Here is a 15,771-nt window from a genome sequence, read left to right on the forward strand (position 1 = left end):
CATTGCGTTGGCACATGGCCTCGAGGGTTTCCTGCTGAAGTGCAGTGCACACCGGCGAAAGTGAAGCATCTCGCTCGCCGATTTGCAGTTTATTTGAGCCTCTTATCCAAGCCAAGTTGAGCTCACATCACCGGGTAGGACGGCCTGCTGGTGATTCCGCACAAGCCTTCCCTGACCCCGACGCGCCTCTCCATGCGCACGTACCCATTCTCGCCCCACGCGTCGCCCCACGAGTTCTTGACGATCCAGTACTTGTGGTCGCCGGCGTCGGCGCCGTACCCGACCACTGTGACGGCGTGGTTGATTCCGGCGTCGCAGGGGCCCGACAGCACCCCGCCCTTGTAGTGCTGGAAGGTGACGGCGTTGATGGACACGACGACCGGCTGCTGCGCCACGGCGCGCTCCAGCGCGGCCTCGCTGTTGGGCGGAACAGCCGCGCCGTGGCGGATCCTGCCGCGCCTGCACTGCCCCTGCTTGCTCTCGTAGGGGTACTCCCACGCGGTGGCGAGGCCGCCGTTGCGGGCGACCCACCACATGGTCGTCGCGGGATCGCCGCTGCCGCATCCGTAGTTGGGCGGGGAGGCGCAGTCCACGAGCTCCTGCTCTGACAGGGAGACGAGACGGCCCGTCCGCAGCTTGTACAGGCTCTCGATCGACGCCACCGCGGCGAACGCCCAGCAAGAGCCTGCAGTGCAAGGACATGTCACGAGGATGCTGGGTACAAATGCATATTTATCATGTTCATGGCACGTGGACAAGGCGTCATCTTTTGCTGACGTACGTACCACAGGTCATTTGGTGCTTGATGGGAGTCACAGCACCCCAGGCCCTCCAGTCGACGCTGTAGGGAACCTGGCCGAAGGCGTCGTCCGAGTAGCTGTTGTTGCGATGCGTGGCGGCGTCGAGCGGCCGCGTCACGGCCTCGTCACGGGCCGCGAGCACCTGCCCGGGCGGCATGGTGTACGCGGCCAGGAACTCGTCGCTCGTGAGGTCGGTGAACTGGTTCTCACCGAGCTGGTACGAGAGCCCGCCGCGCCGGTTCGTGGCCTCGTTGTACTCCACGTTCCGGCGGTACACCTCGAACCGGCGCTGGTGCTCCGCGGCGGTCGCGTAGGTCCGGTTGTGCGTGGCGCGCCAAGCGTGGTTCCTATGTTTTTTTAGGCCTCGGTTTCTATCTGTCATTTTAACACACCCTAAATCTCGGCCCATATTCTTTTTTGTCCTCTCTAATTTCAACATATTGACCCTGCATTTTCATCATTTCACCTTACAATTCAATTTCAAATGCATAGATTTCAACCACAATAAATTTATCAAATTTAAGCACGACACATACAAATTGTATCTCAAATTTAAACCACCACATCATGGGGAGCATGCTGGATTTTATTTAGATATTTCTTATTAGAGGCCTACAAGGAACACCACGTACGCTAGGTGTATTTATTTGTATAGAAACATAGTAGTAGCACCCACGGTATGCATATATATAGGAGTACAAGTACAACACGGCAAGTCATGATGTGTCGATCGTCAGACCTCGCTGTTCTCATATGTAGCACTAGTAGTAGCAGTAGGTTGATACTTAACGAGCGCAACGATCCTCGCAGCATCGTTGTTATTGTTGATGCCAAGCTTCTGCATGTCGGGGATCACAGCGTTCTGGTTTTTAGCCCAGTCGAAGGCAGCTTTCGAGATCCTGTCCCATTTCTGCACCTGCTTCCCCTGCATCTGGCTTAAGGTCACCCCTGGCTGGTTGTTGAACCCCGCTTCTACCGTGCGGGACACACTGATGAACCGGATCCCCTCGCACACCATGACCACCAGCTTCGCCAGTTTGCTCTTCGTGTCAGCTTGCGGGTCAACCACCGCTGCCAGATCAGCATCCTGCAGCATCAGCAGCTCCTCCTCCTCCTCCTCTAATGTCATCGTCGTCTTCTTCGCCAGGTCGTTGACGGCTCTGGTCATTTCGGCACGGCCCAAGGTGATGATCTCCAGACCCTTATTGCCGATGAGGTCCTGGTACCGGCCTCCAAAGCCGAGCCACCTCGGGTTGTCGTCGAGGAGGTGGGTGTCGCCGTTCTTGCCGAACTCCCACCACACAACGGCCGGGGCCTGAAGCCGACGAGGTAGAGGTTGTCCATGCGTATGGCGAGCGTGATGGAGCTGGTTTTGGTTTTGAGCTCGATGTGGAATCAGAGATCGGGGACCTTCTTCTCCGCACTACTACAGGATGTTACTGTAGGGGCGGCTCTAAAGCCTCGGTAAGGACGGCTGCGCCAGCCATCCTTCCCAAGGTGTTTCTACAGAGAGTGTCTCTATAAGGACGGTTTCCTGACCGCCCCTGCAGCGCCCTCTGTAGGGGCGGCTGGTGTTTTCAGCCGCCCCTACAATGCCCTCTGTAGGGGTGGCTGGTAATATCAGCCGCCCCTGTAGTGGACTTCTGTAAGGGCGGCTGTATCACCAGCCGCCCCTGCTGTGTGTATTTATAAGGACGGTTCAATTAAGAACCGCCCCTACAGTAGATTTTCCAGCAAAAAAAAAATTCAAATTCAAATTCGAATCTGACCGCCACAAATATACATATATACATCCACAAACACAAGACCATTATTTAAAACATCATCACAAGTCATAATTCACAAAAGTCAGGTTCTAGTGCTACTGCTAGTAGCCTACACCGTACAGAGTCTGATATATGAACCAAATCATTGCTTCTTCAAAACTGAAAATTCTAAAGTGACCATGACATACAAATGCATACTATGAGAGCAACTCCAGCAGGGCCCCTACTTAAGCCCCCATAGCTAAATATAGGGTCTCAGATTAAAAATCCAACTCCAGCAGGCCCCCAACTATGGCCCCGAAATTTGTTGGCCCAACGAATTCCAGCCTCCAGACGGCATCGCTGTTGGGTCTCGACACAGCCCCAAAACGGCAGTTTCCTGTTCGTTTTCCCCCGCGCGCGTCGTTCCCCAGTCTCCCGCTCGCGCGCGACTCACTTTTCCCCATGGCGCGCCGCTAGTGTTCGTCGCTTGCCGCAATCCTCCGCAACTCCCCGGCGACGCAGACTCGCCCGGCCTCCACGGCTCCCCGGCGGCAGGGACTCACCCGGGCCCCGCGACTCCCCGGCGGCGCGGACTCACCCGGCCTTCGCGACTCCCTGGTGGCGCGGACTTGCCCGACCCCCGCGACTTCCCGGCGGCGCGGACTCGCCTGGCCCCGCGATTTCCCGCCGGCGTGGACTCCCTAGCGACTGCGATTCCTGTCCCAGTCCGCGCCCACTCGTCGTGGACGCGACGCGAGCTGATCTGAACACCTCCGCTATCTGCTCCACGGCACCGTCGTCAGTCATCTATTTGTGCGGTGCAGGTATGCCTCGCTGCCTCTGATTAATCTGTCCTATGTTTGGCCTGCTCCACGGCACCATCGTCGTCAGAGTTATTGGCCTGTGGCTTGTCCTGTGTTTGGATTTAACGAATATTGTATCATGTGATTCGATTTCATCGATTGATTGGTTCTCTGAAGTGTGTGTGGCCGAGATATACATCTGGGAGGTACTTTTGCCTTGCTAGTAGTATGCATGTCAATCAAGGATACGTGTGTGTGGCTTCTTGAGCATTGATTCTTGTCTGATGACTATGTTTTGCTGAAATTGTAAATTAATATGTGACAATGATACTGCAGATGGTGTTCACCGATGATGAAGATGATTTTTTTGAGCAATGGTGGGAGGAAGAAGAATCGGACGATGATGATTTGGTTGCGCTGATGCTATTGCTTGCTGAGACTAAGAAAAGGAGTCATAATAAGAAGCGTCGCCGTGGTTCAATGCCTGGTCGTCAAGTGGTGCCAAGAGACATTCATGCTGGTAACTCGCGCATTGTTGCAGATTATTTTGCAGATCCTCCAATTTACAATGACAGATTCTTTCGGAGAAGATTCAGAATGTCTAAACCATTGTTTTTGAGAATCGTTCAAGGAGTTGAGGCACATGATGACTATTTCAGGCAAAGGCCAAATGCAGTGGGGTTGCTTGGAGCAATTGCCCTTCAGAAAGTGGTTGGAGCTTTTAGGATGCTAGCTTATGATGTTCCTGCAGATTCCATGGATGAGGTTGTGAGACTTGCTGAGAGTACTATGATTGAGGTATTCAAGCACTTTGTTCGAGCAGTGGTTGATGTTTTTGGTGAGCAATACTTGAGGCCACCCACTGTTGAGGATACTGCAAGGTTGCTAGAGATGAACAACAAAAGGGGTTGGCCAGGTATGCTTGGATGCATTGACTGTATGCATTGGAGGTGGAAGAATTGCCCAACTGCATGGAAAGGTGTGTACACAGGACATGTGGATGGTCCAACTATGATCCTTGAAGCGGTTGCATCGGAGGATTTGTGGATTTGGCATTCATTTTTTGGTTTACCAGGATCACTTAATGATATCAATGTACTTCGAAGGTCTCCCCTTTTTCAGCGACTAACTTCAGGAACTTCACCTCCAATTGAGTACACTGTGAATGGCAATAAGTACACCATGGGTTATTATTTGGCAGATGGGATCTATCCTTCTTGGGCTACATTTGTGAAGAGCTACAGAAATCCACAGGATAACAAGAAGTCTCACTTCACACAAGCTCAAGAAGCGGCTAGGAAGGATGTCGAGAGAGCATTTGGTGTTCTACAGTCACGCTTTGCCATGATCAGGGGTCCAGCAAGATTTTGGGGCAAGAAGATGCTATGGTACATTTTGACAGCATGTGTGATCTTGCATAATATGATAATTGAGAATGAGAGATGACGATGATGTTGGGGGATATGACTATGATCAGGATGGGGGTGAGGAGTTGAGGAAGGAGGAATACCAACGCCGCAATCCAAATGTGATGTCTGAGTTTCTCAGGATACACAAGGAGATTGAAGATAAAGAAGGACATGAGAAACTCCGAAACGATCTCGTGGAGCATTTGTGGGCGCGACATGGCGCAAGTTAATTATTTTAGGGGCTACTGCTGGAGTTCAGCCCAGAAAACAGGGACCCCAAAAGTAGGGGAAGCACCCAAATAAAAAGTAGGGACCCTGTTTTTGGGGCTACTGCTGGAGATGCTCTGAGTAGTAAGATTGTCCACCTTAGCCAAGGGTTTCACCAGCACTACTCCTACCCATGGACCAATGTACAAAAATTATCAGTACTGCAAACCTGAAAATTAAACAAATACATAGTGTGAGTCTGAGATAGAACATACATTCAGAAAATAGCCTGATATGACATTGCAAAAAGACAGACTAAGGCAAGCAAAAAGTAAAAGTTTATTCACTACTAATCTGATGATTATAAACTAAGGAGAGCTAATATGTACATGTTGCTTGTAAGAAGATAAGTTGCTGCGTTATTTCCACTACACATAAATCTGAATAAATATTCCTACACATGCCTATGTAAATAGAGCAAATACCAAATAGAGACGGACAGCTGTGCCTATGTAAATCAAAGTTTTCATGACCCATCATCATACATAAAAAGAGACCTGTGGGATACTGCCAAAGATGATTCCAAGCTATGACAAACAGAATAGGGGTTTGCTATTTCAAGCTATGATAGAATAGGTGTTATGCTATATATGATGATGAATTCAGTGTTGTAAACCTTGATTGTTGCAACCTTAATTTACATAGCTTGATTAAACACTTTCAATTAATCTGGTAAAGGCATGTATAGTCTGTAGAATACATACTTGTCATTTTTTATATCCCAAACTGTGCAGCCAACAGGCATTTAGAATCCGCAGTTATTAAGATTGTGCACAGCCATGCAGGCAAATATACTAACTAGTATGTAAATCTACTGTCAATGAATATGAAAATAGCACCTTCAGCAGTATTATCACTAGGACAGCCCAAATATTGATTGTGATTATTAGTTTTGGTGCTCAGTAATGTGATGAATTGCTGCCATAATGCGATGAATTGCTACCATTGATGACAAACCCCGGCTATATTTATCTATCACAGGGTATTTGAAAAATCCAAGGCATCAGCTTGTATGAACTTCCAGAATCATACTACAACGCAAAAAAAGATGGACTTAACTATCTCAAGGTCATGCCAGGAAGGTGCATATCAACCGACTGCTTTGAGAGGGATGACATGATCCCCTCATTCAGCTGTGGATAGCTCTTCTCTTCAGCCATGCTCCTGCTGCCCTACAACAAGAGAGAAAAATCACAATGAATCTCATTTGCATGGAACAAGCAATGTACAGGAATGTTTCAGTAACTCATCTGCTGCAGTACTTGCAGCAAAAGTCCAATAAAATGCATTTGTAAAGAGATTTTGACATTTATCAATTCCAATAGGATTTGATCTGGGTGTGATCACCAGGATGAGGACACAGGAAGCACAGTACCACAGAAGCAGCAGCAGGTTATATAGAACAACAGTAATTATGAGTTGCAATAAAAAATCCAAATACTAGTAGATGTAAACTCACACTTGAATGATTTGTGTGCTCTCATGATTTCCTCGAAGTATTGTAATTCTATCTCTGTAATGGAATTTCAAAGCCACTAACCTGCAAGAAGTGAAAATATGATCACTAGCTAGTAGTCATCAAACAAGAATTGTGTAAACGATTCTGTATGTTCAGTTGAACAAAATGAACTCTCTAGTGAAAATGAACTATAATGAGCTTGCCACGGACTACAAAATAGCAAACTAGATTTAGAAAGGTAGCAGAGTCACCTTGTGCAGATAGGCTATCGTCACCCTTCTTGTACTGAGTCACCTTGTGCAGAGTATGCTTCCAGCACTCCTTGTTCTTGCAGTAGGTCTTTTTGGTCCGAGGAATGTTCACCTGTATAACATGTGAAACAAATAGTCAAAGGCATATATTCAGCAAGCCTATAATACCATAACAGATTACATCCAAGTCTGCATCATATTTCTGCAGCATACTTTGATCTTCAGTTGGTCATAAAGTTGAATGAAAAGAAATTCTTGGCGCTACAATAATTCTGTAGCATATTTCAAGCATTTTGTACTGACTGCTACGTCTTTTGCAAGACCTCAAAAGCAGTCAAGATCAGAATAGGCATATTTCTAGGCTGCATTCATGAATCATAAATATGTTTGTGCCACACAACAAGGCTGAACTAAAAATCACTTGATATGAAGCTAATATAGGACTAACTCAACGTTAGCTAACCAACTAATGCCGCCATTTACTCATGATGAGAACATATTGACGGGAGAGTGGCCAGCATCCTTGCAGTAGAATTTTCCCTCATGGGCACATAAGTGTCTCTGCTTGGAAGAACAGCCTAATTAAACTACATCATTATTTTCCTGGGCACACTCCTATGTTTTAAACAAGACAGTAGTGGACCACAGCATCATACTAGGTTTACTTGTATCCAATGCTGCAGTGCTATATGTCATGTGTTCCGTAGGTAGAGTTAAAAACAATCTTTCTGTAGTAGAGCAAAAAGGCCTAGTCAATAGGCTTAATAATTTTCTAGTAGCAAAGCAATATGGGTAAATTGCCCAAATCCTCCCAAGAGTAGACTAGTAGTAACTGAAATCAATGACCATCGAGACTGAGACACTCCATACTGAGTTCATACAACACCTGTATCTCAAGGTAATACCAGTGTTTGCCAACTACAATTCAGCTATCTACGGTGAAAAGAGACATATCAAATCCATGTGGGAATGGAGATAGGACGGGGGACTGGGATTGGGATTAGTACCTGGGGCTGCCTGTACTAGGATGGCAGACGTGGTCTTCTGGTGGTGGTTCGCTGCTACCTTCTCGGAGATGCCGCCGGTGGGCTTAGTGATGGGGGCGCCGGTGTGTGCCTTCTACTGCCATGGAGATGAGCGCGAAGGCGTGGTGCGGGGCGCAGGAGACGGCGCCATGGATCCGGCCACCCTCGCCCGAGCTGCTGTAGATCTGGCCGCCCACGCCTGAGCACGAGCCGTTGGAGCACCGGTGCACAGATGAGTCCAGGCGGCGGCGCTGCCTGTCAGCGGAGCACAGATCATCCAAAGCGGTGGAAGGGCCTAGGGTTACGGGCTTACAGCGTTTTTGCGGCGGCGGTGGAACGACCTTGCCGTGAAGGGCCCTGGTGGCGGGGCTTAGGATCTCTGGTGGCGGCGACCTGCGAGGGAGTCGGCGGCGGTGACCTGTGAGGGAAGGAGGGAGTCGATGGTGGTGGGGAGCGACGATTGGAATGCGAAGGAGAGGAAAGGTTGCGAGATTTGGGGGGAAAGGCCCGCAAGATTGGAGTCACGGGCCGGGAGGCGCCCCTGTCCGCACGCTTTTTTTTCCGTGTCTCTCTGCTGTGTGGGCCTTGACTGCTTTTCAGTTTTGCGCTCGCGCCGGTGCTCCCCGTCGGTGCACGAGATTCCCGGTACAAAATTTTATAATTATATTTTTTATAGATATATTTACATATATAATAACTAACACAACTAAAACAGTTTAAAATTACAAAATTGAATCTTTAAAAATAGGAAAAAAATAAATTTTAAAAAATTAAAATCAAAACTACTAAAATAATTTTGAGACACCAAATGATCTTAAATGAAAATTTAATAAACATCAAAGTTGTAGAGGTCATGAAGATCTACAACTTTTATTTTGGTCATCTTGTCATTTGACAAAATTTGAACATTTCAAATTTGAAATTTTAAAAAATGATAAGTTCGAACCAAAATTTGAGACCCAAAATGATTTCAACATAAAAAGTGATGAATACCAAAGTTGTTCAACTCATTAATATCTACAACTTTTATTTTAGTCATCTTGTCATTTGACAAAATTTGAACCTTTCAAATTGGAAATTTTGAAAAAAACGACAAGTTTGAACCAAAATTTGAGACCCAAATTGATTTCAACATAAAAAGTGATGAATACCAAAGTTGTTCAACTCATGAATATCTATAGCTTTTATTTTGGTCATTTATTCATTTGATAAATTCTTAGCACACATTGTTCACTAATCTTACACATGTCTCATATAGTTTATAAAACCTTACGAGAGATGTGTCACATTTGTGAACAATATCATTACCACTTTGTCATATGAAGAAATGACCAATACAAAAGTTATAGATCTTGATGAGTTATTCAACTTTGGTATTTATCACTTTTTTCAGCTGAAATCATTTGGGTACCAAAATCTTATCTGAAGTTGCATTTTTTTTAAATTCAAAATTTAAATTGCTCAAACTTTTCATATGTATATATTGAGAAAATCAACAAAATAAATTGATAGAGCATGATTTTAGAAAAGTTTAGGAAAAAAATCATCAGATTTGGAGTTAGTATGAGGAAGAAAAACCAGTTACAAAGTTGACCCACAGATTAAAAAAAGAAATCACACTGTTCACTATGATCATATAAGGATCATATAGAACAGTGTGATTTCTTTTTTTTAATCTGTGGATAAACTTTGTAACTAGTTGTTCTCCCTCATACTAACTCCAAATGTGATGGTTTTTTTCCCCTAAAAATTTCTAAAATCATGCTTCAGCATTTAAGTGTGATCAAACTTGGATGTGACAATGTTTTACACGTTTTAAAATTTAAATTTGACAAGTTCAAACCAAATTTTCAAACCTTAAATGATTTCAGATGTAAAAGTGATGAATATAAAAGTTGTTCAACTCATCAAGATCTACAACTTTTATTTTGGTTATCTTGTCATTTGACTAAATTTGAACCTTTCAAATTTTGAAATTTGAAAAATGACAAGTTCGAACCAAAATTTGAGACCCCCAAATCATTTCAATTGAAAAAGTAATGAATACCAAAGTTGAATAACTCATGGAGATCTACAACTTTTATTTTGGTAATTTCATAATTTGATAAATTCTTAGTACACATTGTTCACACAAACATACGTGAATGTAGTCTCAAACACACACATAAATGTAGTTTCAAACACACATACATAAATATAGTCTTACATACATGAATGTAGTCTCATATACACATACATGAATGTAGTCTTATGAACACTGACACACTTACATAAACTAGCTAGCCCACCGTGACAACTTTTCCCTTGACACCTTTTCGTTCCCATGGCAATACATCTTTGGGCAGGTTCTTTTTCACAGCCTCGATCTTCTTACAAAAGTCTGTGAATAGCGGCATTTCATTGCACTTATTGTAAGCTTCAACATCGTCCATGCCATCAACTCCGATAATATGTTGTTTCCTGAATGAGTAGCTCAAGCACAAAACGTAGCAGTGTGAAGTATGTCGGACAACCCTTCTCAGCATCATACACAGTCTTCTTCGATACTTTTGTCACCCTCTCAAGATTTTCTAGACCTCTCTTGCTCTTTTCTAATATTTCTGGTCCAAAGGCCCCAAGCATTTCGTCCAAGTTGTCACCGCCATCTGCATCCCCCTCACGTGCTTCGCCATCATTGCTGGTACCACCAGCATCATCATCACCTTGTTCATTGCCAAAGCCACCACCTTGTTGATTGCCAAAGCCACCACCTTGTTGATTACCATAGTCACGATCCATTTATTGCTCAAGATCGTCTATGAATCGGGATAAGTATGCTTGGGTTTCAGCTTCATCAGCTAGATCATCGTCGCTGTCATCAACAACCACTATTTCACTATGATGAATCCATACTGTGTAGTCCGGAACAAATCCTCTTCTAATCAGATGTTCTTTGATGGTATTCACATCTCGAAATGCAATAAGGTTCTTGCAATCTTTGCAGGGACAAATAATCGTGTCGCTATTCTCTTTCAACGTCGCTGCATGCTTCTCTGCGGCTTTGATGAATTTGTCCACCTCATCACGGAAAAGAGCGTCGTGTCTTAACGAACCATACATCCAAGAGTTCCTGTAGTCCATCTTATAGAAACAAAATAACCAAAGAAAGAATATTACTCAAGAATAATTGTATATACCTGAGACACGCACCATGGTAGTAGAGGATAGTTAATTAATTGACTATTAATGTATAAATATTTTAAAATATAAATTAATTGGTTCAAATAAACAATTTCAAATAAAACAATTAGCAACATTTAATATTTCATCCACTACCTTTCATGCAAACTTCATTCCAATTTCATGGTAGAGGATAATTAATTAATGGCCTATTTATCCATAACTAATTAAAAACACACATTATAGAAAGGAATCAAAATAAATATTAAATGATAATTAGTAGCCATGGTAGATGATATTTTACACATTAGCAACAATTAAAATCTTACACATTCACCTACATGCAAACCCTAGTTACATAAAGGAAAATTTGAAAAAGAAAAAAAAAAGAAAATCCTAGATCTAGATATAGGGTTTCATGACACATGCACCAAACTTCATTAATACTACACTAAAATCAACAAAGATGTACTAATAAAGGGTGCAATCTTACTTTCCTACCTAATTTACCCTAGTATAGTGAAAATTAGGGTCTAATTTCACTCATAACTAGCTCAAGCTCCATGAAAGAGAGAGAAAACCTAAAATCAAATTACTCACTAACCAACGAATTGAACTTAAATAAAGAGTTGGAGAAGCATTTCCTTACCTTTTAGAGCCTCTCCACTAAAAGATTTGAGATCAAAACCTCCCCCTTAGTAGAGCAATTTTTAGGAGGAGCCTAAGGCCTCCCAACCTTTTTTGTGTGTAGAAGAGTGTGTCCCGAGGTGGAAAAAGGGGGTGGCTGCTATTTATTCGTGCCCCATCAGTAGGGGCGGCTGGTGATTCAGCCGCCCCTACAGTCGGCACTGCAGGGGCGGCTGGTGATTGAGCCGCCCCTACAGATCAGCCCTAACTGTAGGGGCGGCTCAGGTTACCAGCCGCCCCTATAGTGACATCTGCTGCAGGGGCGGCTGGTGATTGAGCCGCCCCTACAGATCAGCCCCAACTGTAGGGGCGGCTCAGGTTACCAGCCGCCCCTACAGTGACATCTATAGGGGCGGCTGGCTGCTGGAGCCCGAGGACGCCCACTGTAGGGGCGCCCCCAACCCCAGCCACCTCTATAGTAAAAATGCCCCCGTTCCTGCTATAAGAATCTGGCGTAGTGCCGACGGCAGCACAGGCTGGAGTATGCCTTTATGGTCGGTGCAGTATTTGATCACTTCTTTCCGGGCCCAGGCAATGAAGGAGCCCGTAAGTGTAGTTCACGTCATCCACGTTGAAGGTTTCAGTGAACCTTGGTACTATTCTTTTCTTTGTTTGTGTAATAAGATCACTGAACTCTGGGTTTGGCTCGGCCATTGTCTTCTCTTTTGTATCAACAGCTAAAAGGATGGATGGGTTGTTGGCATTGTGAATTGGGATGATGTACTTGCAGATATATATATAGTGGGAGAGTTGGGGCATGTAGCCATGTAGGTATTCTATATCTATGTATCTATATCCATATCATTTCTCACTAATAGTCATGTCATTTCACTAACTTCCAAACTTTTAATGAAAGCAAACCATCCATATCATCTTCCACTCACTTTTCACATCATCTCCCACTAATAGACATGTCACTAACTTTCAACCTCTTAATGAAAACTTTTCACGTCATCTTTACTAAACAAAATTACTAACTTTTAGCCTTTTTGTAAAAGCAAACCATCCACATCATCTTCCACTAACTATCCACGTCATCTCCCACTGATAACCATGTTATCCCACTAACTTCCAACCTCTTAATGAAAACAATCCATCCACATCATCTCTCACACTATCCCATCATCTTCCTCTGATAGTCATGTCATCTCACTAATTTCCAACCTTTAATAAAAGCTATTCACATCATCTCCACTAAGCGTAATTACTACTTTCAATATATAAGAAACAAAAAGCATACCTCGCGTGTTGTTGTGAGAATTGCGGATTAGTGGATTTCATGACATGTTGACATGGACAATGAAATGCTTGTGTGTCTTTGTTAATGTGGACATTACAATTACACGTGCTAGTAGATTTTAAGTGCATGTGATAGTGCATTGCTGAGGTGGATAGCTTGTATGTTGAGATACATAGCTAGTGAGATTTAGAATTATAAGAGATATAGATATAGATATAGATATAGTTAGATATAGATATAGATGGCATCCATATAATGCTATTTATTTTGCCATTCCATCAACTTATAATTCAGTCGAATTCTACTCCCTCCAGTCGTAAAAAGGATGCAATTCTAAAATAGTACTATGTTAAAGTACGTGAAGATTGACCAAATTTATATAAAAAAATACTAACATTTATCGTACTAAGTAGTCACCATTAGATTCGTCATCAAACATATTTTGATAATATACTTATTTACCATCATAAACATGAATATTTGAACTATGTATTTGGTCAAGCTCTAGGCACTTTAATCGAGAATACGCCTAGATTTGCATTATTTTTGGGACGGGGTATTATTAGCCTTTTTAATTGAATTCTTTCGTTGACTTGCCCAATTCTGATAAGACACTATGCCAGAACAAGCAATTAGTGCCCGTGCATCACTGTCGGTTGTGCTGGAGTCACAGCTGTTGCTTTTCATTGCCTGTTTGTAAGCCTACAATCTAGAAAATTCCAGAGAAATTTTTCACCCAACAATGAAAGCATCTATCACTGTCAGTTCAAACTACCACATGGCAGTGGCATATCATTGCCGGGTCAAGTCACAAACTAGCAGTGATAAGTGTCATATCACTATCGGCTCAGGCTATGACCCAACAGTGATATATCATTGCCATGTTTTATATTAACCCAGTAGTTTTCTGTACCGTTGGATCCATCTAATTAACCATCAATTGATTGATTTTCCACCATTGGATCCAACTACCGCCATTGCTTCTGGTTATAAAACCGGTGTCTAGACCCCTCCACACGGATAGAAGAGGTCCCCCTGCATGTGCCGGTCGCTTGTAGTCCCACAAATTGGTTCATCATTTTTGTATAGTCTCAAAATATGCTCTTATGTGAAAGAAAGCTGCCCATATACACCGTCTGTTTGTAGTCAAGATGGTGCACCAGAGGTACTAGAAGAATGTTTGTGAAGATGAAGCCACGGCGAAGCCAGAGCGCGCTGGTAGCAATATAATGGTATAGGACGTCCTAGTTGGTTGTTATTCGGTGTTGAGCGAGCGTCATTGGCTCACCACTGCCAGAGGCATAGGTTCATCACAACTCACAACCATAGCGGCTCTCCACCCCTCTGGCATGTTCCTGCACGTTCGAGACCCACTAGGGTGCTAGAAAAATGTTTATGAGATGGTTATATTATAATGTGTTTGTGAACTTTGATGCTAGCATTTGATCTAGTTGGAAAAAGATTGTACCTCTTTTCTGAAAAGGTTTTTGTTATCGTATATGCAAATTATTCTAATTTCTTTGTTATTATATGTTTTATGTACCATAAATTAATCTTTCTGAGTTCACATATGTTGTTGTTGAAGAGTGTTATTAGAATTATTCACTTTTTTATAGGTTCTAATAACATGTTTTCATCATTAGTACTAGAAAAGTTTTTTTTCTCTGGTGGTAGGCTTTGCATCTTTGTTGGTGGTTTCATGAGCCGCCGGTATGAAAGGCCAATGAAAATGATAACATTGCATTATCGTCAGCTTGAGTGCCGCGTATGTAAATTCATTTACGTTGGCAGTAGGCCATAAACATCCACATGTAAACTTAAGATAATCGCATGTGTAAACATTTTACACAGGAGGTGTTTCAGGTAGTAACGGCACCATTGTCCGTATCACTTAGTAGTACGGAGCACGCGGCTAATTTAACGTTCATCCAAATCTGTACGAGCTGTGCGTCTGTGCCTGCAGAAGATCTCGCTGCAATACCCTAATTACTAAAACCGGCTACTCTACGAAGGCGACTTTGCCGACCCAAAGGCGATTGTAAAACCGGCTACACTCCTACTCTACGAAGGCGACTCCACCTTAATCAATCCTAAGTAAAATAAAGTGGAGTGGAGTGTACGTAGGTATGAACCAAGCACCCTTAGAACTTGGCACATTGTTGGCTTCACCATACAAACGCAGTGCTTGTCGACTGCCATAGCTCAACAGCATCTGATCTAGCGCTGTGCGTGACTTGTCAGCTGGGGAAGCCGTCTCGCTCGCAATCGGTGCTGATTGATTACAGTCTTTTAGGTAGCCGATGGCGTGACGCCACGGGAGTGTCCGGCAGTATTATGACCCTGTGACCTCTCGTGCGACGACGTTGATGGATGATTAATAAACTAATCAGTGGCAACCTTTTCAAGCACAGTGTATTGCTGAATCATGGGCGGACCGGCGCACGATCCTGCACGCTGCTCGGTCGTCTGGTCATCGTCGCCGCGGACCGGACGGACCAACATTGCTTTTTCCTGGATGCACTGTACCTCTGCATTTCTTCATGCCCACTTTCCATCCGTCCACAAAAGTCAAAAGCGAGATCATTTGCCCTCCTAGAAAGGTATTTAACGGCCGGCTTGCTGAGTTTTGCATCGCGAAAAGTCTTTTCGAAGACGTCTCCGAACCGTACTATTAGCTCACGGTAACCCGAGTCACGTGAATGCGATCGGGGCCGACTGTGTCCGATCCTGCTCTTTGCAATCGCGTCGCAGTGAGCCCGTGACGGGACGTGCTTGCCAATTTCACTCCGTTGACGATTTGGAAGAGAGACTTGGACGGCGGATATCTGTCGTGTCGTGCCCAGTGCCGGACACGCCCTCGGATGAGCATTTGACTCTGCGTCTCTGTGTGCGTTGCCTGTCAATCTGTCAGCCATCCACATCG

General features: G+C 44.1%; 1 protein-coding gene and 2 pseudogenes across 1 annotated transcript; 1 reads left to right on the top strand and 2 right to left on the bottom strand.

The window, feature by feature from the left end:
• Nucleotides 1-99: 99 nt before the first annotated feature.
• LOC136542554 (fruit bromelain-like) lies at nt 100-1,239 on the bottom strand. Its single transcript, XM_066535057.1, has 2 exons — nt 786-1,239; nt 100-685 (listed from the first exon to the last, which is right to left on the bottom strand). Exons 1-2 carry the CDS (start codon nt 1,237-1,239, stop codon nt 123-125), a joined length of 1,017 nt encoding a protein of 338 aa, XP_066391154.1. The 3' UTR covers nt 100-122.
• On the bottom strand, nt 1,036-12,262 carry LOC136542555 (ribosome-inactivating protein 9-like; annotated as a pseudogene).
• Nucleotides 2,440-5,152, top strand: LOC136542552 (protein ALP1-like; annotated as a pseudogene).
• Nucleotides 12,263-15,771: the final 3,509 nt, after the last annotated feature.

Source organism: Miscanthus floridulus, chromosome 3 (assembly GCF_019320115.1).
Source record: "Miscanthus floridulus cultivar M001 chromosome 3, ASM1932011v1, whole genome shotgun sequence".
Taxonomy (NCBI): Eukaryota; Viridiplantae; Streptophyta; class Magnoliopsida; order Poales; family Poaceae; genus Miscanthus; species Miscanthus floridulus.

What these genes read in the sequence shown, in the direction of transcription:
- LOC136542554 (XM_066535057.1), bottom strand. Translation starts at nt 1,239, where the DNA reads ATGTTGAAATTAGAGAGGACAAAAAAGAATATGGGCCGAGATTTAGGG. An exon ending in CAAGCACCAAATGACCTGTG is followed by an intron (nt 686 to 785) that starts GTACGTACGTCA and finishes CTTGCACTGCAG; the next exon opens with GCTCTTGCTGGGCGTTCGCC.